The sequence below is a fragment of the Oncorhynchus masou genome, chromosome 29 (assembly GCF_036934945.1).
Source record: "Oncorhynchus masou masou isolate Uvic2021 chromosome 29, UVic_Omas_1.1, whole genome shotgun sequence".
NCBI lineage: Eukaryota > Metazoa > Chordata > Actinopteri > Salmoniformes > Salmonidae > Oncorhynchus > Oncorhynchus masou.
The window spans coordinates 24,560,044-24,582,126 of NC_088240.1; the positions used below are offsets into that span (position 1 = coordinate 24,560,044).

Consider the following 22,083-nt stretch of genomic DNA (forward strand, 5'->3'; position numbering starts at 1 on the left):
ATTTAGCACGCAACATTTTCACAAAAACCAGATAACCAAATAAATAAAATCATTTACCTTTGAAGAGCTTCTGATGTTTTCAATGAGGAGACTGTGACGTAGAAGTCCGTCACTGGCCGCGGGCAGCATTTGGTTCTTTAACGCACACACATATTCATCACTCCTCCCTGTGCCATTATAAGATAAGTTAACAATGTGGGTCGACACACAAATTAACTTCTGTCTTGGTGCATGCATTTCACACTTGTCAATGTTCATATTTGAGAGATACAATAATTATTATACTTATCAATGTTGTGGATGAGCGCATTGTTTGTTTGTTCTGTTCCTCTCTCTCCATCTCTGTAGCTTCCGGGTATGCTGGAAAAGGACCCGAGCTAAGGGAATTGGGTTGGCTTTATAGTGCCTGTCCCAAATGGCTCATTAATGCATATGGGCATATTGAAAGATATTGTCAGTAGTGATGTAATGTTGTAAATGTTATGTTGTGATATTGTTTAAAACCGTGTTGCAATGTATATCCTTCAGTATGTTTAGTTCATGGAAAATGTAGGTTTCTATTGTTAATTGATTAATTAATTAGGGTTAATTGTTCTGAGGGGAGGGGCTAGCCCTACAAAAGGAGCCTCTCTTTCAGTCATGGAGAAGCAGTTTGGATTGAGCTGTGGATGGGGCAGCATTGTTTTTAAGCTGTCCCATAAGGTAGACGTTGATGGCAGTACTGTTGTTTTTTGTTCCGGAATCACTTGTAAATAAACACCTTTGCACAGAAGAACTTTTGCGGTTCCGCCATCTTTTTATTTTGATAGAGGTTAGGTTATCCAGTTTAGCCTTCTGGCCTACTCTACGTGACAGAGACTCTCAGTTACATACCAAATGCGCAGTTTTTCCTGAAAGCGTCTGTGTGTAGGAGAAATCGTTCCGTTTTCTACATTGCGTCTGGCTACCGAAACGAACCGAAAATTCAGTCACCTACAACGTAAAACTTTTTCCGGATTAACTACATAATATCGACCGAAACATGGCAAACGTTGTTTGGAATCAATCCTCAAGGTGTTTTTTCACATATCTCTTCATTGATATGCAGTTCGTGGAAGCTTGCTTTCCTCTCTGTATCGCATGGAAAAATACTGGCAGGTGACTTTTGCGCACCAATTTCGGCGCAGGACACCGGGCGGACACCTGGTAAATGTGGTCTCTTATGGTCAATCTTCCAATGATCTGCCTACAAATACGTCACAATGCTGCAGACACCTTGGGGAAACGACAGAAAGGGCAGGCTCATTCCTCTCGCATTCACAGCCATATAAGGAGACAATGGAAAACAGAGCCTCAAAAATCCTTGTCATTTCCTGGATGCCATCTCATCTTGGTTTTGCCTGAAGCTCACGTTCTAGGGCACGCACAGAGAATATCTTGGTATTTCTGGACATGTCAGAGTGTTTTCTTTCGAATGCTATCAATTATATGCATAGTCGAGCATCTTTTTGTGACAAAATATCTTGTTTAAAACGGGAACGTTTTTCATCCAAAAATGAAATAGCGCCCCCATAGATGTAAGAGGTTAATAGGGCAGTAGGCTGCAATATGTCCTGGTTGATTACAATTGTAACAGATAATAGGGGTTCGGGGGGGAGACCCCCTCGACACCCAGTCCCGGTTTCCGTTTTTTCCCTTAGTGTCTCGGCTTGATTCTGATTCTTTCCTCATGGCCCCACGCTGCTCTCTTCCCCCTCTATATGCTGGGACAGCCTTACCCTGTCCGCTGGTTTGCCCATGCCTGGGGAACGGGAATCTTTCCTCCTGTGCCTGCTCAGCTGTTCCTGCCATACAATACCGTTCAACCAGGTCCACGAGATGGTCGGCGGAAAGTACCTCGTTCTGGCCAACCCATCGTCTCACTTCTTGGGGTAGACCTCGCTGAAACTGGTTGAGTACGATGGTCTCAACGATCTCGGCGGATGACCGGGTCTCTGGTCGCAACCATTTCCGTGCCAGGTGAATCAAGTCGAACATCTGTGTTCGTGGGGGTTGTCCCGGTCGGTAGGACCACTGGTGGAAGCGGTGTGCCCTCACGGTATTGGTCACTCCCAGTCTAGTCAGGATCTCTCCCTTTAGTTTATCGTAATCCTGTGCATCTTTCAACTCCAGGTCGAAATACGCTTTTTGAGCGTCCCCTGCCAGGTATGGTGCCAGAAGCCCTGCCCGTTCTTCTTTTGGCCACTTCTCCCTCTCTGCCGTCCTTTCGAAGGTGGTAAGATATGCTTCCACATCATCCTGCGCTGTCATTTTTTGAAGAAAATGATTGGCCCTCCTCTGGGTATTTGCAGCTGGTAATTGAGCCCCAATTTGGTCCGCTAGACCCTTTAGGCCTTCTCTTAACTCCCGGATGTTTCTCTCTTGCTCTTCTCTGAGCAGCTGGTTGGTGCGGTGCTGGACCTGTAACGTGTCCTGATACATTCGCATTGCATCCTGATGAGCTATTTGTTGAGCTCTAGTTGCCTCTTGTTGGGCGGCCGCCGCTTGTAACAGGGCCTGTATGGCTCCCTGCATACTCATTTTCCTGAGAAACTGTCCTAACCAAACAAAGCCACAAAAAAAACCTGACTCCCCTTTGGAGTGCTAACTGAACATTTTTTTTTCTTCTACCTAACTAGTGGTATGGTTAGTCCATGTCCGCATCCTCCACCACGTGTGGCAAACCTCTTCAAGGTTAGGAGCGTTTGTCACAAACTAAGTGGTAAACTGTCACCAAATCACCCAAGAATGAGAGTTATTTCGAACAGGACAGTACCTGCGTGTTGGTTTCTCCGTCCTGGTCCACCCAGGCCGTAGGCGAGGTCAATATAGCAGAGTTCGGTACACGAATCGGGTTCTCGGTAGGTCCAGGTCCAAACGCCAACAGGTAAGTCCAAAACAGTCCAGCTCATACACGGTAAATCCAGCCAATCTCTATTGTCTCTTTCTCTATTGTTCACAGATCCTTCCAGCACTCTCTTCTCCTCTTCCTGGTTTTTCTTGACCCTTTATCTGTGGGTTGGCTCCACCTTCTGAGGGTTCCCCTTGCTTCTGGGACTTGTAGTTTTGGTGGTCGGCCATTTTGTGATCTGTAGTTCTGACAGGGGTGGCCATTTTTTAGTGATCGGGCAGAGCCCGTTTATTAGTTCTGCTCTCACATATCTTCCATTTACCACTCGACCCCCTTCTTTGCCACATTGCCGTACCAGGCGGTGAAACAGCCCGACAGGATGCTCTCAATTGTGCGTCTGTAAAAGTTTGAAGGATTTAGGTGACAAGACAACCTCAGGAGGCTGAAGAAATTTGAAGAGGTGGTGTTGTGCCTTCTTCATCACACTGTCTGTGTGGGTGGACCATTTCAGTTTGTCCGTGATGTGTCCACTTTCTCCACTGCTGTCCCATCGATGTGGATAGGGGGTGCTCCCTCTGCTGTTTACTGAAGTCCACGATCATCTCCTTTGTTTTGTTGACGATGAGTGAGAGGTTGTTTTCCTGACATCACATTCCGAGTGCCCTCACCTCCTCCCTGTAGGTGGTTTCGTCGTTGTTGGTAATCAAGCCCACTTCTGTTCTCTGCGAACTTGATGATTGAGTTGAAGGCGTGCATGGCCACGCAGTCATGGGTGAACCGGGAGTACAGGAGGGGGCTGAGCACACACCCTTGTGGGGCCCCAGTGTTGAGGATTAGCAAAGTGGAGATGTTGTTTCCTACCTTTACCACCTGGGGGCAGCCCGCCAGGAAGTCCAGGATCCAATTGCACAGAGTGTGGTTGAGACGCAGGGCCTGAAGCTTAATGATGAACTTGGAGGGTACTATGGTGTTGAATGCTGAGCTTTAGTCAATGAACAGCGTTCTTACTTTTGTGTTCCTCTTGTCCAGATGGGATAGGGCCGTGTGATGGTGATTGCATCGTCTGTGAACCTGTTGGGGTGGTATGCAAACTGAAGTGGGTCTAGTGTGGCAGGTAAGGTGGATGTGATTTGATCCTTAACTAGTCTCTCAAAGCACTTCATGATGACAGAAGTGAGTGCTACGGGGTGATTGTCATTTAGGTCAGTTACCTTTGCCTTCTTGGGTACAGGAACAATGGTGGCCATCTTGAAGCATGTGGGGACAGCAGACTGGGATAGGGAGTGATTTAATATGTCCATAAACACACCAGCCAGCTGGTCTGCATATTCTCTGAGGATGCGGCTAGGGATGCCGTCTGGGCCAGCAACCTTACGGGGGTTAACACATTTAATTGCCTTTCTCACGTCGGGCACGGAGAAGGAGAGGGGGGGCCCGCAGTCCTTGGTAGCGGGCCGTGTCGGTGGCACTGTATTATCCTCAAAGCAGGCAAAGAACGTGTTTAGTTTGTCTGGATGGAAGACATCTGTGTCCGTGGCTGGTTTTCTTTTTGTAGTTCGTAATTGCCTGTAGACCCTGCCACATACGTCTCGTGTCTGAGCCGTTGAATTCCGACTCCACTTTGTCCCTATACCGACATTTGTCTTGTTTGATTGCCTTGCGGATTAAATAACTACACTGTTTATATTCGGCCATATTCCCAGTCATCTTTCTATGGTTAAATGCGGTGGTTCACGTTTTGCACGAATGCTGCCTATGGTGGAGCATGGTAGTGGCAGCATCATGCTGTGGGTATGTTTTTCAGCGGCAGGGACTGTGAGACTTGTCAGGATCAAGGCAAAGATGAACGGATCAAAGTACAGAGAGGTCCTTGATGAAAACCTGCTCCAGAGTTCTCATGACCTCAGACTGGGGCGAAGGTTCACCTTCCAACAGGACAATGACCCTAAGCACACAGCCAAGACAAAGCAGAAGTGGCTTCGGGACAAGTCTCTGAATGTCCTTGAGTGGCCCAGCCAGATCCCAGACTTGAACCCGATCTAACAGCTCTGGAGAGACCTGAAATTAGATATGATAGAGGATCTGCAGAGAAGAATGGAAGAAACTCTCCAAATACAGGTGTGCCAAGTTTGTAGCATCATACTGTATCTAAGAAAACTCGTGGCTGTAATCTCTGCCAAAGGTTCTTCGTATAGGGTCTGAATACTTGTGTAAATGTTACATTTCTCTTCTTTTTTTAATAATGTTTTTGTTTTTGCTAAAATTTCTGAACCTGTTTTTGCCTTGTCATTCATGGGGTATTGTGTGTAGATTGCCCCCCCCCCCCTCAATGTAATCCTATTTAGAATATGGCAGAATACAAAATGTGGAAAAAGTGAAGGGGTCTGAATACTTTCCCAATGCACCGTACATGAAAATAAAGTTAATGAATGTAGGGCCTATTATAAAAAGTGTTGATGGTTATTTTATTGGCAGTGTTCATAACGGTCAGTTCCTACGGTTACTCAATTATTCAGTCATAGCTAACGTTCACTATAAATTGCGCGTGTGCACAACAGATTACCTCCATGATTGCTGCACAGAGATGCAAGCGAGAGATGGAATTTCACTGAGTTCGCGCTATATGGGGCGGCAGGGTAGCCTAGTGGTTAGAGCGTTGGACTAGTAACCGGAAGGAAATTCCATCCATTTGATCCTTCAAATCCCCGAGCTGACAAGGTACAAATCTGTCGTTCTGCCCCTGAATAGGCAGTTAACCCACTGTTCCTAGGCCATCATTGAAAATAAGAATTTGTTCTTAACTGACTTGCCTAGTTAAATAAAGGTAAAATAAAAAATATAGATCAACGTTTTTTCTGTGATCGACTCAACATTATATCAGCAACTTTTCAGTGCAACAAACCAAAAACAAATCTAACTTTGCAAGATTGAGTCTTTGATTTTCTTGTAGGAGTGGAATTCTATTGGTGGGGTAGCCCACGATCAGTCTTTCAATCGCCCGGGAGGGAATGGGTTTTTCAGATTTGATCCGCACGTGTGCACATTTGTTGATATTCTTTGGTAGTTGGCGAGTTATTAGCCCAGTGATAGATAAGTATAGTTCAGCAATGGGGTGTTACTGCTTCCTACAAGAGCACAAAACGTGTAGGCTCCATTTCAAGTTGTCTTTGAACAGCCAGTCAGGTAAAAAGCTTATGTCATAAAGGGGCAGTGTTGTATTTTTAGACGTGCTTGACTGTGCAAATAAGCCAATCGGCAGAGGGGTAGGCTACATTGTCTAATTCTCTGTATGGTAATGATAATTTATTGTAAGTGTTTTTTTGCATCCTACAACACAATACAAATGAACATAACCTAAAACATATTTGGCCTATGGTGTCACAGACCAAGTAAAACATCATGAATTAATGTCAAGCCCTTCATAATGTAAAAACGTGTTTAAAAGTCTCATGCAATGTAGGCCTTCATTGAACAGCACATATAGGCTACTGTAGACTATAATCATAGAAATCAAAAGCTATTTACATGTACTAATGTTCCGTTTTGTTTTATTGGTAGAACTACGTTATACTCAAATTGCCACAATAGCCTATTGGCTACTAAGGATACAGCCTCAGTGTTCACTGTAAGCAAAATTCTTACAATGACCAAGTTTCTGCTCACAAGACCAAACATTTTCTCAGTGGCCCAAAACGTTTCAGGGAACATTGGTTACAGCCCTGCTGAATGTGTTTATATATTCTGAACTATATTCCAAGTAACTGATATCTGAGCTCAGCCAGTAGGGCACTCTGGTCACAACGATGACACCAGCAAACCGCTCGCCCACACAAAGCCCAAACTGCCCACTACAGTCGAAACCGGGATTCATCTATGAAGAGCACACTTCTCCAGCGTGTCAGTGGCCATCGAAGGTGAGCATTTTCCCACTGAAGTCGGTTACGACGCCAAACTACAGTAGGTCAAGACCCTGGTAAGGACGATGAGCACACAGATGAGCTTCCCTGAGACTTTCTGACAGTTTGTTCAGAAATTATTCTGTTGTGCAAACCCACCGTTTCATCAGCTGTCCAGGTGGCTTGTCTCAGACGATCCCGCAGGTGAAGAAGCCGGATGTGGAGGTCCTGGGCTGGCGTGGTTACACATGGTCTGCTGCGACAGGTTGGACGTACTGCCAAATTCTCTAAATTCACATTGGAGGCAGTTTATGGTAGAGAAATGAACATTAAATTCTCTGGCAACAGATCTGGTGGACATTCCTGCAGTCAGCATGCCAATCGCACACTCCCTCAGCTTGGAACGCCTGTGGCATTGTGTTCTGTGACAACTGAACATTTTAGGGGGGGGGGGGGCAACAACTCCAGTCCTCGAGGGCCTGACTGGTGTCTCACTTTTTCTCCATCCCTAGCAAACACAGCTGATTTAATCAAATTGCATTCTAAACTGAAGATCATGATTAGGTGTTTATTCTAGTCAGGTGTGTTAGCTGGGGCTGGGGAAAAACTGTGACATCAATCAGGCCATCGGACTGGAATTGCCCACCCCTGTTTTAGAGTGACCTTTTATTGTACCCAGCACAAGGTGCGCTTGTGTAATGATCATGCTGTTTAATGAGCGTCTTGATATGTCAGATGGATGGATGGATTATCTTGGCAATGGAGAAAAGCTCACTAAGAGGGATGTAAACAAATGTCTGCGCAAAATTTGAGAGCAATAAGGTTTTTGTGCATCTGGAACATTTCGGGAATGTTTTATTTCAACTCATTAATCATGGGACCAACACTTTTACATGTTGCATTTTTTATATTTTTGTTCAGTGTATATCTGTCTCAGACAGATATATGATGTCTGTGATCCAGTCTCCTGGTATGTCTTAGGGCCTCTGTATTTTAGCAGTGGTCTTTGTGGTTTGAGAGGTCAAGTAGAGTAAAAGACGTCTGTGACAGGACAGCTCTCTGTCCCAGAGACGCCACCCACCATCTGTCAGAACCTCTCGTTGTCTGAATGATGGACGAGAGTATTTTTCCGACCAGTCTTACTACATATTTTCCTCGTGTGCGTGTCTCTTGCAGATTTACAGAAAGTGCTTTGATCCCGCTGCAGATGCTCCATCCTCTCTGCGTTTGATTGATGAGCCTTAATCTGGCCAGGAGGCTCGACTCCGTTAGTGGAGGACAGAAGAGGAGATAGTGGATTGGACGAGAGCCCTGGGGAGGAGGGGATGTTGGGAAATCGGGTTTTAGATGAATGGTTGTTGAACTTTCGGGGCGTCCCTCCTCAAATGTCTTTTTGTTGAGACACCCTTACTGGACCACCAAGGCACTGAAGTATTTTAGTCGTCTTGCCTTAGAGGTTTACTGAAGGAAAGGGTTTCTTTGTTGGTTTTTGGAAATTCCTATGGTTACTGATTCAGTAGGTCAGTGGTTCCCAAACTTCTTATTGTCCCGTACCCCTTCATTCAACCTCCAGCTCTATATCCCCTCTAGCACCAGGGTCAGCACACTCTCAAATGTTGTTTTTTGCCATCATTCTAAGCCTGCCACACACACATACACACTGTACGATACATTTATTAAACATAAGAACGAGTGTAAGTTTTTGTCACAACCGGGCTCGTGGGAAGTGACAAAGAGCTCTTATAGGACCAAGGCACAAATATTAATAATCAATTATTTTGCTCTTTATTTAGCCATCTTACATATAAAACCTTATTTGGGGCCTCCCGAATCGTGCAGTGGTCTAAGGCAGTGCTAGCTGTGCCCCTAGAGATTCTGGGTTCGAGTCCAGGCTCTGTCGCAGCTGGCCGCGACCGGGAGACCCATGGGATGGCGCACAATTGGCCCAGCATCGTCCGGATTATCGGAGGGTTTGGCCAGCAGGGATGTCCTTGTCCCATCATGCATTGGCGACTCCTGTGGTGGGCCGGGCGCAGTGCAGGCTGACACTGTCTCCAGGTATACGGTGTTTCCTCTGACACGTTGGTGCGGCTGGCTTCTGGGTTAAGTGGGCATTGTGTCAAGAAGCAGTGTGGCTTGGGTTTCGGAGAACGCACGGCTCTCGACCTTCGCCTCTCCCGAGTTCGTACGGAAGTTGCAGCGATGAGACAATACTGTAACTACCAATTGGAAACATGAAATTGGCGGGTAAATGAAAAAGTATTTATTAAAACCTTATTTGTTCATCGATATTGTGAATTACTTACCACTGGTTAATGAGAAGGGTGTGCTTGAAAGGATGCATCTAACTCTGCAATGTTGGGTTATGTTGGAGAGAGTCTCAGTCTTAAGTAATTTCCCACACACAGTCTGTGCCTGTTTCGTTTTCATACTAGTGAGGGTCGAGAATCCACTCTCACATACGCTACCGGTCAAAACACCTACTCATTCAAGGGTTTTTCTACATTGTAAAATAATAGTGAAGACATCAACACTATGAAATAACACATATGGAATCATGTAGTAACCAAAAAACTGTTAACTTCTTGCGTCGAGCAATCCCGGATCCGGGATCCTATTTATAGCCTCAAGCTCATTAGCATAACGCAACGTTAACTATTCATGAAAATCGCAAATGAAATGAAATAAAATATATTTGCTCTCAAGCTTAGACTTTTGTTAACAACACTGTCATCTCAGATTTTCAAAATATGCTTTTCAACCATAGCTAAACAAGCATTTGTGTAAGAGTATTGATAGCTAGCATAGCTATAAGCCTAGAATTCAGCCAGCAACATTTTCACAAAAACAAGAAAACCATTCAAATAAAATAATTTACCTTTGAAGAACTTCAGATGTTTTCAATGAGGAGACTCTCTGTTAGATAGCAAATGTTCAGTTTTTCAAAAAATATTATTTGTGTAGGACAAATCGCTCCGTTTTGTTCACGTTTGGCTATGAAAAAAACCTGTATCCAGTTATAGCCTCAAGCTCATAACGTAACGTTAACTATTTATGAAAATCGCAAATGAAATGAATGTGCTAGCTCTCAAGCTTAGCCTTTTCTTAACAACACTGTCATCTCAGATTTTCAAAATATGCTTTTGAACCATAGCAAAACAAGCATTTGTGTAAGAGTATTGATAGCTAGCGTAGCATTTAGCGTAGCATTTAGCGGGCAACATTTGCACAAAAACCAGAAAAAGATTCAAATAAAAACATTTACCTTTGAAGAACTTTGGATGTTTTCAATGAGGAGACTCTCAGTTACATAGCAAATGTTCAGTTTTTCCTGAAAGATTCTTTGTGTAGGAGAAATTGCTCCGTTTTGTACATCACGTTTGGGTACCAAAAAACAACGAAAATTCAGTCATCAAAACGGCGAACTGTTTTCCAAATTAACTCCATAATATCGACTGAAACACGGCAAACGCTGTTTAGAATCAATCCTCAAAGTGTTTTTCACATATCTCTTCATTGATATATCGTTCGTGGATGTCTACTTTCTCCTCTGAATCGCTTGGAAAAAGACGTGCAGCTGAAGATGACGCACCAATTTCGACGGAGGACACCGGGCGGACACCTGGCAAATGTAGTCTCTTATGGTCAATCTTCCAATGATATGCCTACAAATACGTCACAATGCTGCAGACACCTTGGGGAAACGATAGATCGGGCAGGCTCATTCCTTGTGCATTCACAGCCATATAAGGAGACAATGAAAAACAGAGCCTCAAAAATCCTGCTCATTTCCTGTTTGAAGTTTCAACTTGGTTTCGCCTGTAGCATCAGTTCTGGGGCACTCACAGACAATATATTTGCAGTTTTGGAAACGTCAGAGTGTTCTCTTTCCAAAGCTCAATTATATGCATAGTCGAGCATCTTTTTGTGACAAAATATTGCGCTTAAAACGGGCACGTTTTTTTATCCAATAATGAAATCGCGCCCCCATAGATGTAAGAGGTTAAACAAATCAAAATGTATTTTATATTTGAGATTCTTGAAAAAGCCATAAATGTAAAAGAATGTGAATCACATTTTTATTTGGGGTATTCCTGAGGGGCATTGCGTGTACCCAATTTTGGGAATAGGAAATGCAGTAGGTGATATAGATTCTGAAAATATTGTCTGGAGGTTGAAATCCTGTTGTAGAAAATGTTGGTAAAGTTCTTTAAAGCTTGGGAAATGGAATTGATTTACTGTACTATTAAGAATGAGATGTCTCCCTTTTTAGACTGAATGATGGTAGAAGTCCCTCGTAAGTTATTTTAAGGGGTGACCTTGAGGGAAGAGGATGTGACAGACATTCTCATTTCAGCTAATTAAGAAAAGTAGAATACTGGTTGGTTAAAACCTCTTACATCTATGGGGGCGCTATTTCATTATTGGATAAAAAAACGTGCCCGTTTTAAGCGCAATATTTTGTCACAAAAAGAAAGAAAACACTCTGACGTGTCCAGAACTACCAAGATATTTTCTGTGCGTGCCCTAGAACGTGAGCTTCAGGCAAAACCAAGATGAGACGGCATCCAGGAAATGAGCAGGATTTTTGAGGCTCTGTTTTCCATTGTCTCCTTATATGGCTGTGGATGCAAGAGGAGTGAGTCAACCCTTTCTGTCGTTTCCCCAAGGTGTCTGCAGCATTGTGACGTATTTGTAGGCAGATCATTGGAAGATTGACCATAAGAGACCACATTTACCAGGTGTCCGCCCGGTGTCCTGCGCCGAAATTGGTGCGCAAAAGTCAGCTGCCAGTATTTTTCCATGCGATTCAGAGAGGAAAGCAAGCTTCCACGAACGATATTTCAATGAAGAGATATGTGAAAAAACACCTTGAGGATTGATTACAAACAACGTTTGCCATGTTTCGGTCGATATTATGTAGTTAATTCGGAAAAAGTTTTACGTTGTAGGTGACTGAATTTTCGGTTCGTTTCGGTAGCCAGATGCAATGTAGAAAACGGAACGATTTCTCCTACACACAGACGCTTTCAGGAAAAACTGCGCATTTGGTATGTAACTGAGAGTCTCCTCATTGAAAACATCAGAAGCTCTTCAAAGGTAAATGATTTTATTTATTTGGTTATCTGGTTTTTGTGAAAATGTTGCGTGCTAAATGCTACTCAAAATGCTATGCTAGCTTTGTATACTCTTACACAAATTAGTCAATTTCTATGGTTCAAAAGCATATTTTGAAAATCTGAGATGACAGTGTTGTTAAGAAAAGGCTAAGCTTGAGAGCAGACGCATTATTTTCATTTTATTTGCGATTTTCAGAAATCGTTAACGTTGCGTTATGCTAATGAGCCTGAGGCTTTAGTCACGATCCCGGATCCGGGATGGGGAGTTCCAAGAGGTTAAAAAGATTATATTTGGAGCTCACCCTCATGTCCTCCAAGCCAATATTTATCTTTCATCTCAGCGATTTTAATTATAAAAGGTTGTCAGAGAGATATAGTCGTCATTGTTTCGCTTGAATTTCGACCTTTTGAGGAATGTGTTGCTGGCACAGAAACTCTGAGACTCTCTAGCTCTGTCTGTTACTCTTTCTCTCCTAGCTTGCACGTAACGTTCTGAGAAGCATGTGTTTTCTTAGAGCTTTGTGAGAGCTTGCTTGTCCTGTGATTATTTTGCATACAACCCTCCCACAAACTTATGGGAATGGTGCAGGATACTCAGCTAGCTCATAGCGGTCTGAGAACCATATGTTTCTTAGCTGAGAATTTCTGTACTTCCTCATAAGGTTTCCTCATGGTTCTATTTAAAGTCATGTTCTCAGAATGTTCAGAGAACTTTAAGAAACAACGTTCTTCTGTGGGAATTTCAGTGCTTTTGCTTTTTACAGGTTTCCTCATTGTTCTATTTAGTGTATTTTTATCAGAATTTCTGTGCTTGGAGTTCAAAACATTTAACCCAAACTAAGCTAACGGTGTTATAAAAAGTCTTATTGAAACATGTTCTCAATGTTATTTAATTACCTTCCGATAACCTATAATTACTGTTCTCAGAACATGAATCAAACCTCCCAGGAAAATGTTAGGGAACCATATTAAAACTTTCTCAGAACCTGCCTTCAACCTAAATATTTACAGGTGAAATTTTCACTTTCGTTCTTGCTTTGTTCCCAGAACCAATGCGAAACCAAAAACGTACGTTTCCACAACTTCCAAGGAACCAAATATGCTGGCTGGGCTGTTAATATATTTACCATATTTCTCTCTCTGTCATTGATCTTTCACTGTCTGTTTTCTCTCTGTCTGATTCCAGGACTACTTTATCCAATGTTGCTCATTTAAATGCATATGATACGACAACGCTACACCAGTAACACCCAGCCTAATAGCTGCTATTTATTTGATCAGTATTTTCCAATGTTATGATAGTCAGCCTCTGTCTGTGGTTTTCTTCTGTTCCCTAGCTATGTCTCTCCTCCCACATGGACAGGGCCATAGTGGTTTGTGCCGAGGTTAGTGCCTAAGATGCGTTCCTCCAGTTTATTTTTACATTTTGGCATGGTCCATGTTAGTGGAACTTTGGCACTGAGGGACCCTTGAAGTAGCATAACTGCTCATGCTGGGCTGTAGGGGTTTCTAGAGGGGAAAGTTATGTCTGATGATCCTAGTCATGACCTTGTCAACCCACACACTCTGGATTCTGTGGATGTTGCTCAGAGATTGTCTGGGTGTTTATACTGGGTTGTTGATGTGGGTTATGTAGATGTTCTTGTGGACATTCCCTCTTCCTCAGGATGACTGACAGGGCTGTAAGCTCTCACCTGATAGGTGGATGGAGCTTCATGTCGCTCCCTGGCAACGATGACCCTCAGGAGACCACTGGAGTCCCAGAGCTGTTGACACACTCACACACACACACACACACACACACAATTATTCCTCTAACTCTAGGAATTGTGTGTTCGCCCTCAGACTTGGCGGAGCTTCCCCTGGTGAAGTTTGATTTCTCCTGTAACAAGGTGTCCACCATCCCAGTATGCTACAGGAAAATGTCCCAGCTCCAGTCACTACAGCTGGAGAACAACCCCCTACAGAGCCCACCTGCACAGGTCAGTCTGGGTTAGGGATGGGCACAGATAATCAAATATCCGAATGGTCGTTAGTATTCGATTACTTGCAAGTAGGCATATTCATAAAAGTACAAATATATAGCCCTATTTTAACAATGAAAAGGCTTTGTCAGAGCACATAATGTTCACAAAAAATGCAATGTATTTCAAATATCCGGATATCTGAAAAAATGTCATATTATTTGAATAGTTAAAATATTTCAAATGGCCGTCCCTAGTCTGGGTCTGCATGGGGCTATTGCTTTCTCCACAGCTTGGCATGATATACGCTGCAATGGAATGTAGTAGCATTCATCATAGGGCATTCTATTGACCATGTCACTGTTTATTTTGTTTTAGCTTTCCATATAGTGGAATTATTTGTGTACCTTCTACTTTTCTATCATCATCTGTTTTCTAGATCTGCATAAAGGGAAAAGTTCACGTATTTAAGTACCTGAGCATCGAGGCGTGTCGGAGTGACAAGATGCCTGACTCTCTCTACCTGCCTGTCATGGAGCGCCTCAGCCTATCACGCCCCACCACTGGCAGGTGAGTTGCTATGGCAACCCTAGTGAGGCAACTGTTAGTGCTGGGCTGGTACAAAAGCCTGCACACACTTTGGCTCTCTAGGGCCAGTATTGGCAAGCTCCGATTTATTTACCACGGAGTGTTGCCAGATTCTCCATTTCTACCTGTTGTTATAGTGCTGCTGCTGAGCCTTCCTCTCACAGTGTGTATGAGAGTGAAGTGTTTTACAGGGAGGGAGGATGTTATGTTCTGTAATGTGCCCTGTAATGTCCACCCCCACCCCTATAACCCTCCCCACTGCAAAGCGTGGGCAGGACAAATGTTCCTTTTGTCCTGGAGAGCTTAGACACTCACACTCACATCCCACTCACACACACACACTCCTGGCAGTGGAGGAAAAGAACAGCAGAGCTATTTATAATTCAGCCATAGAGCAATAGTAGAAGGATCCAACACCCTGGTTCAATGCTTTAGTAGAACTGTATTCACATGGATTCTCATAAAGTTTATATATTGAATGGTAATAATGATTAAGTCTGTGTGAGGCAAGAATTGGATCTAGCGTGTTTATGTGAATGAAGATAAGGACAGAATGCCATATGCTTCACTCTGATCAGTGAACATGCTCCCTTGGGATGCAAATGTAGGTGGCCTAGAAATGACAAGGTGTGTGTGTGCGAGAGCGAGAATCTCGGTTCAGTTGTCTGGAGACTGTTCCGTGGATAACTTCCCTTAAACCTAGCTTCCATGTGTGTGTGAGACGGAGCGAGAGAAAGAGAGTGACAGAGCCGTGCTTCTCCACTGTGATCGGAGCAATTAGACTCTGCTCTGTCAGTTTCTCTCCTCTTTCCTCCTCCGTGTGCGTCTTTACCTCCTGACCCTGGCCGTCCCATAATCCTCTCACCCCTCTCCCCTCAGCACGGAGGACATTGACCAGAATAAGAAACAGGACACTGACTCAGGAGTTGGCAGTGACAACGGGGACAAGAGACTGTCTGCCACCGAGGTAGAATGAGTGTTTGTGTTTGTTGTGTGCGTACGACCGCATGCATTTGTGTGTAACATTTGCATTGATTACACCGTAGGTGTCCGACATTATACATTGCCATTGAACGTTCCCTTAATTTTCTGCGCCATGACTTCAGAAAGTTTAGAAATGTATATAATAATATTATGCAAGAAATAGCACATCGACCTAGTGATGTTGAATAGTCACCATTTCTTCAGAGCTGTTCTAGGCTGTACTGTGCTGGCTGAGCACATAGCCACCGCCTGAGGGTAGCAGGCTATCTATGTCTTGCTTTTCTTTGTCGTCTTCCCTTTCTTTTTGGGGGAGTTTCTTTTTTTTCTTTGTTGTTCTTTCTTACTTTTCTACCAGTACACATTCATCCATGACCTCAGTGTATTTTGTGCTGATCAGATCGAAGTAGTGAAGAAGATATTGTCTGTTATGATACGACAGTTCTCTGGAATGATGCATTTGACACAGTATATCTGGTTGTTTTTTGTCAGCTGAAACATTTGGCTGATTCTGACTGAAATACTGTACCAGTTGTACCAGCTGAAGTGCTTAGATTTCTGTTGGTAACAGAAATGTTTGCTAATGTTTTTGGTAACTGAGCTGTGTGGTTGTTTCAGCCCTCAGACGAGGACAGCTTGAGTCTCAATGTCCCCATGTCCCACATCACAGAGGAGGAGGGGCTAAGCAAAGACGACTCCAGTGAACACATCAGCGCTCTCACAGGTAACACACACACACACACACACACACACACACACAACGCCACACGTCTCTGACACTCTCAGTAAGGATATCTCCACCCCACTCCACCCACCGACCCTGTCAATGAGTAGCCACCCATCCCCGATACCAGCACTCCTGAATAGGAGAAGAGAACAGCCAGCAGGGCTGTGTGTTACATCCTCAGATTAGGATAACACAGTAACACTGCCCAGATAGACACTGTAGAGAGGCCTCTGGTTTATGTTATGCCCCTATCTGCCACAAGAGGAAACAGAATAGAAACATTGTCACTTTCTGTTGTTCTAAAGAGAGGACGTGGGATAAAAGAGATGTTTCCGGTGTCTCTATGTGGCTCAGTGGGAGTTTTTCCCCAGATTGTTGTTTTTGAGAAAGACGGAGGGAGCTCTGGGGCAGTGTTGACCCGGGCTAAACTCTGTGTGTGAGGTGGGGACAGGAAGTAAAGATATACACCAGGAAGGCTATGTCGGCACACACAGGGAGTAGTCTGGGAGGAGGTCACTGATAGGCTGGCGGTCCTCAGACTGGGTGGGAATGGTGTTGAAAGTGAAGGTGGTGTGAGAGTGTAACAGTACTAATGAAGTGTATGTGTAACATGTAAACTCAGCAAAAAAAGAAACGTCCCTTTTTCAGGACCCTGTCTTTCAAAGATAATTAGTTAAAATCCAAATAACTTCAGATCTTCATTGTAAAGGGTTTAAACACAGTTTCCCATGCTTGTTCAATGAACCATAAACAATTAATGAATAAGGTGGAACGGTCGTTAAGGTACTAACCGCTTACAGGCGGTAGGCAATTAAGGTCACAGTTATGAAAACGTAGGACACTAATGAGGCCTTACTACTGACTGAAAAACACAAAAAGAAAGATGCCCAGGGTCCGTGCTCATCTGCGTGAACGTTCCTTAGGCATGCTGCAAGGAGGCATGAGGGCTGCAGATGTGGCCAGGGAAATAAATTGCAATGTCCGTACTGTGAGACGCCTAAGACAGTGCTACAGGGAGACAGGACGGACAGCTGATAGTCCTCGCCGTTGCAGACCACGTGTAACAACACCTGCACAGGATCTGTACACCCAAACATCACACCTGTTGGACAGGTACAGGATGGCAACAACAACTACCCGAGTTACACCAGGAACCCTCCATCAATGCTCAGACTGTCCGCAATAGGCTGAGGGAGGCTGGACTGAGTGCTTTGGGCCTGTTGTAAGGCAGGTCCACACCAGACATCACCGGCAACAACGTTGCCTTTGGGCAAAAACCCACCGTCGCTGGACCAGACAGGACTGGCAAAAAGTGCTCTTCAGTAACGAGTCGTGGTTTTGTCTCACCAGGGGTGATGGTCGGATTCGCGTTTATCGTCGAAGGAATGAGCATTACACCGAGGCCTGTACTCTGGTGCGGGATCGATTTGGAGGTGGAGGGTCAGTCATGGTCTGGGGCAGTGTGTCACAGCATCATCGGACCTAGCTTGTTGTCATCACAGGCAATCTCAACGCTGTGCGTTCCAGGGAAGACATCCTCGGAGGGTGATAGCCCTTAGCCCTCGGAGGATGATAGCCCTTAGCCCTCGGAGGGTGATAGCCCCTAGCCCTCGGAGGGTGAGGGCTTGGGCCATTCCCCCAGAAATGTCCTGGAACTTGCAGATGCCTTGGTGGAAGAGTGGGATAACATCTCACAGCAAGAACTGGCAAATCCGGTGCAGTCCATGAGGAGGAGATACACTGCGTTACTTAATGCAGCTGGTGGCCACACCAGATACTGACTATTACTTTTGATTTTGATCCCCTCCCCCCTCCCCTCCCCCTTTGCTCAGGGACACATTATTCCATTTCTGTTAGTCACATGTCTGTGGAACTTGTTCAGTTTATGTCTCAGTTGTTGAATCTTGTTATGTTCATACAAATATATACACATGTTAAGTTTGCTGAAAATGAATGCAGTTGACAGTGAGGACGTTTCTTTTTTTGCTGAGTTTGTGTTAAATAGCAGGCTTGATCAGACTGACTCAGATGAGATGATGGCCGTCACCTTTTAGTCACAAAGCCCTCTAATTTATTGGAAAAATGCAACATGGTGGACTCATCCATCCTGTGGAAAAGTGTAGCAGAGAGGACAATACAGCTGCCTCAGACTATCTGGGCTGTTATATTAGCAGAGCTCGGATGGATGCGAGAGAGTGAGCTTTGCCTTAACAGCAGACTCGTACATTTCCTCAGCGAAAACAATGTACTGAGCAATGTCAAATTGGCTTTTTACCAAATTACCGTACCACAGACCACATATTCACCCTGCACAGACCACGTATTCAGTCTGCACACCTTAATTAACGAACAAAGGCAAAGTCTTCTCATGCATTGTTTATAAAAAATAAAAAAATAGTTATGAATGGATAAAAAGATATGCATGAAAATACCCTCAAATACTGTACTGTCACCTTCTGTACATTTTAATACAAGTCCAATGATGACATATAAAAACACAAATATTCATTGTCCAAATACATACGGAGGGGAGTGTAATGTTGTTTCACTATCCACCCAAATCTCATAAACGAGCGATCAAACACTATATTCTCAACACATATATATATATATATATATAAGGGACAGTGTCTCCATACAGTACAGCCTTTGAACTTTGACATTCTTTCCATTGATCTCTGACCTCGATCTCTGCCCCCTGTAGCGGACGGGGTGCGACTGATAGAGGAGAGCCCCACTGAGGCCCTGAAGGAACAGTTTGGCTACAGAGACTCTTCTGCTCTCAGCAACTGCTTTGTCAGCTACATCAAGGCAAGGCCATTCTCTCTCTCGCACTCACTCACTCCCTGAAAGATTTGGTCTAAAGTTAATTAGGTGAGCAACTTGTTGAATTCATACATTTTGACATTTGGGGTGAACTCCTTTAATAGGTGATTTTGGGTCAACTTTTTCTACCTGGGTCTCAGCATCATCCATTATGAGCTAGAAGTCTAGACGGACTCTGGAGCTGTTACTAAGGGTGATAATGTGCATCATTAAGGCTGTCTGTATTGTCAAAGACCCATGGGGAAATGGCCGTGCTGTAAATAATAAGGATTGGTGTTTTTAACAGAATGAAAAGTGGAGCTGATGTGTTCAGACTTCCAGTCTCATGTATATTACATTCGTTCTCTATGACCCCAGTACTGTTTAACCGATCACACTTTTATCCATCAACTCTTGGTGAAGACCTTTGGATGGCCGGTAGGCTTGATTAATGGCCCCTAATGATACTGTAACGTTAATGCATATGGATGGAATATGAATCTTCAGTAATCATTTAGATTGCAATTTAGATCATGATATATTGATATCTCAGTCATGTCAATAGGCCAGTATGGATGATATCCCAGTCATCTCAATTAGAGGTCGACCGATTTATGAATTTTCAACGCCAATACCGATTTAATCGGACGATTTGTATTTATTTATTTGTAATAATGATAATTACAACAATACTGAATGAACACTTATTTTAACTTAATATAATACATCAATAAAATCAATTTAGCCTCAAGTAAATAATGAAACATGTTCAATTTGGTTTAAATAATGCAAAAACAAAGTGTTGGAGATTAAATTAAAAGTGCAATATTTGCTATGTAAGAAAGCTAACGTTTCAGTTCCTTGCTCAGAACATGAGAACATATGAAAGAAGGTGGTTCCTTTTAACATGAGTCTTCAATATTCCCAGGTAAGAAGTTTTAGGTTGTAGTTATTATAGGAATAATAGGACTATTTCCCTCTATACCATTTGTATTTCATTAACCTCTTACATCTATGGGGGCGCTATTTCATTTTTGGATGAAAAACGTTCCCGTTTTAAACAAGATATTTTGTCACAAAAAGATGCTCGACTATGCATATAATTGATAGCATTCGAAAGAAAACACTCTGACGTGTCCAGAACGACCAAGATATTCTCTGTGCGTGCCCTAGAACGTGAGCTTCAGGCAAAACCAAGATGAGATGGCATCCAGGAAATGAGCAGGATTTTTGAGGCTCTGTTTTCCATTGTCTCCTTATATGGCTGTGAATGCGAGAGGAATGAGCCTGCCCTTTCTGTCGTTTCCCCAAGGTGTCTGCAGCATTGTGACGTATTTGTAGGCAGATCATTGGAAGATTGACCATAAGAGACCACATTTACCAGGTGTCCGCCCGGTGTCCTGCGCCGAAATTGGTGCGCAAAAGTCACCTGCCAGTATTTTCCCATGGGATACAGAGAGGAAAGCAAGCTTCCACGAACTGCATATCAATGAAGAGATATGTGAAAAAAACACCTTGAGGATTGATTCCAAACGTTTGCCATGTTTCGGTCGATATTATGTAGTTAATCCGGAAAAAGTTTTACGTTGTAGGTGACTGAATTTTCGGTTCGTTTCGGTAGCCAGACGCAATGTAGAAAACGGAACGATTTCTCCTACACACAGACGCTTTCAGGAAAAACTGTGCATTTGGTATGTAACTGAGAGTCTCCTCATTGAAAACATCAGAAGCTCTTCAAAGGTAAATGATTTTATTTATTTGGTTATCTGGTTTTTGTGAAAATGTTGCGTGCTAAATGCTACTCAAAATGCTATGCTAGCTTTGCATACTCTTACACAAATTAGTCAATTTCTATGGTTCAAAAGCATATTTTGAAAATCTGAGATGACAGTGTTGTTAAGAAAAGGCTAAGCTTGAGAGCAGACACATTATTTTCATTTTATTTGCGATTTTCAGAAATCGTTAACGTTGCGTTATGCTAATGAGCCTGAGGCTTTAGTCACAAACCCGGATCCGGGATGGGGAGTTTCAAGAAGTTAACCTTTCACTATTAGATGTTCTTATAAGCACTTTAGTATTGCCAGTGTAACAGTATAGCTTCCGTCCCTCTCCTCACTCCTCCCTGGGCTCGAACCAGCAACACAACGGCAACAGCCACCATCGAAGCCGTTTTACCCATGCAGAGCAAGGGGAACAACTACTAGAAGGCTCAGAGCAAGTTATGTTTGAAACGCTATTACCGCGCGCTAACTAGCTAGCCATTTCACTTCGGTTACACCAGCCTCATCTTGGGAGTTGATAGGCTTGAAGTCATAAACAGCGCAATGCTTGACACGCAAAAAAGAGCTGCTGGCAAAACGCACGAAAGTGCTGTTTGAATGAATGTTTACCACCGCTCAGTCAGATACTTAGATACTTGTATGCTCAGTCAGATTATATGCAACGCAGGACACGCTAGATAATATCTAGTAATATCATCAACCATGTACAGTGCCTTGCGAAAGTATTCGGCCCCCTTGAACTTTGCGACCTTTTGCCACATTTCAGGCTTCAAACATAAAGATATAAAACTGTATTTTTTTGTGAAGAATCAACAACAAGTGGGACACAATCATGAAGTGGAACGACATTTATTGGATATTTAAAACTTTTTTAACAAATCAAAAACTGAAAAATTGGGCGTGCAAAATTATTCAGCCCCCTTAAGTTAATTCTTTGCTGCGATTACAGCTGTAAGTCGCTTGGGGTATGTATCAGTTTTGCACATCGAGAGACTGAAATTTTTTCCCATTCCTCCTTGCAAAACAGCTCGAGCTCAGTGAGGTTGGATGGAGAGCATTTGTGAACAGCAGTTTTCAGTTCTTTCCACAGATTCTCGATTGGATTCAGGTCTGGACTTTGACTTGGCCATTCTAACACCTGGATATGTTTATTTTTTAACCATTCCATTGTAGATTTTGCTTTATGTTTTGGATCATTGTCTTGTTGGAAGACAAATCTCCGTCCCAGTCTCAGGTCTTTTGCAGACTCCATCAGGTTTTCTTCCAGAATGGTCCTGTATTTGGCTCTATCCATCTTCCCATCAATTTTAACCATCTTCCCTGTCCCTGCTGAAGAAAAGCAGGCCCAAACC

The 22,083-nt window shown here is 43.5% G+C and overlaps 1 protein-coding gene across 7 annotated transcripts in view; it reads left to right on the forward strand.

Moving 5' to 3' along the window:
• lrch1 (leucine-rich repeats and calponin homology (CH) domain containing 1) overlaps positions 1-22,083 on the forward strand; it is a 148,877-nt gene that overhangs the window by 98,787 nt on the left and 28,007 nt on the right. For all 7 annotated transcript variants that reach the window (XM_064944345.1, XM_064944344.1, XM_064944346.1 and 4 more), the window contains exons 5-9: positions 13,731-13,867; positions 14,289-14,419; positions 15,317-15,404; positions 16,037-16,142; positions 18,850-18,956. In XM_064944345.1, coding sequence (XP_064800417.1) covers positions 13,731-13,867; positions 14,289-14,419; positions 15,317-15,404; positions 16,037-16,142; positions 18,850-18,956 — 569 coding nt within the window. The remainder of the gene's footprint in view (positions 1-13,730; positions 13,868-14,288; positions 14,420-15,316; positions 15,405-16,036; positions 16,143-18,849; positions 18,957-22,083) is intronic.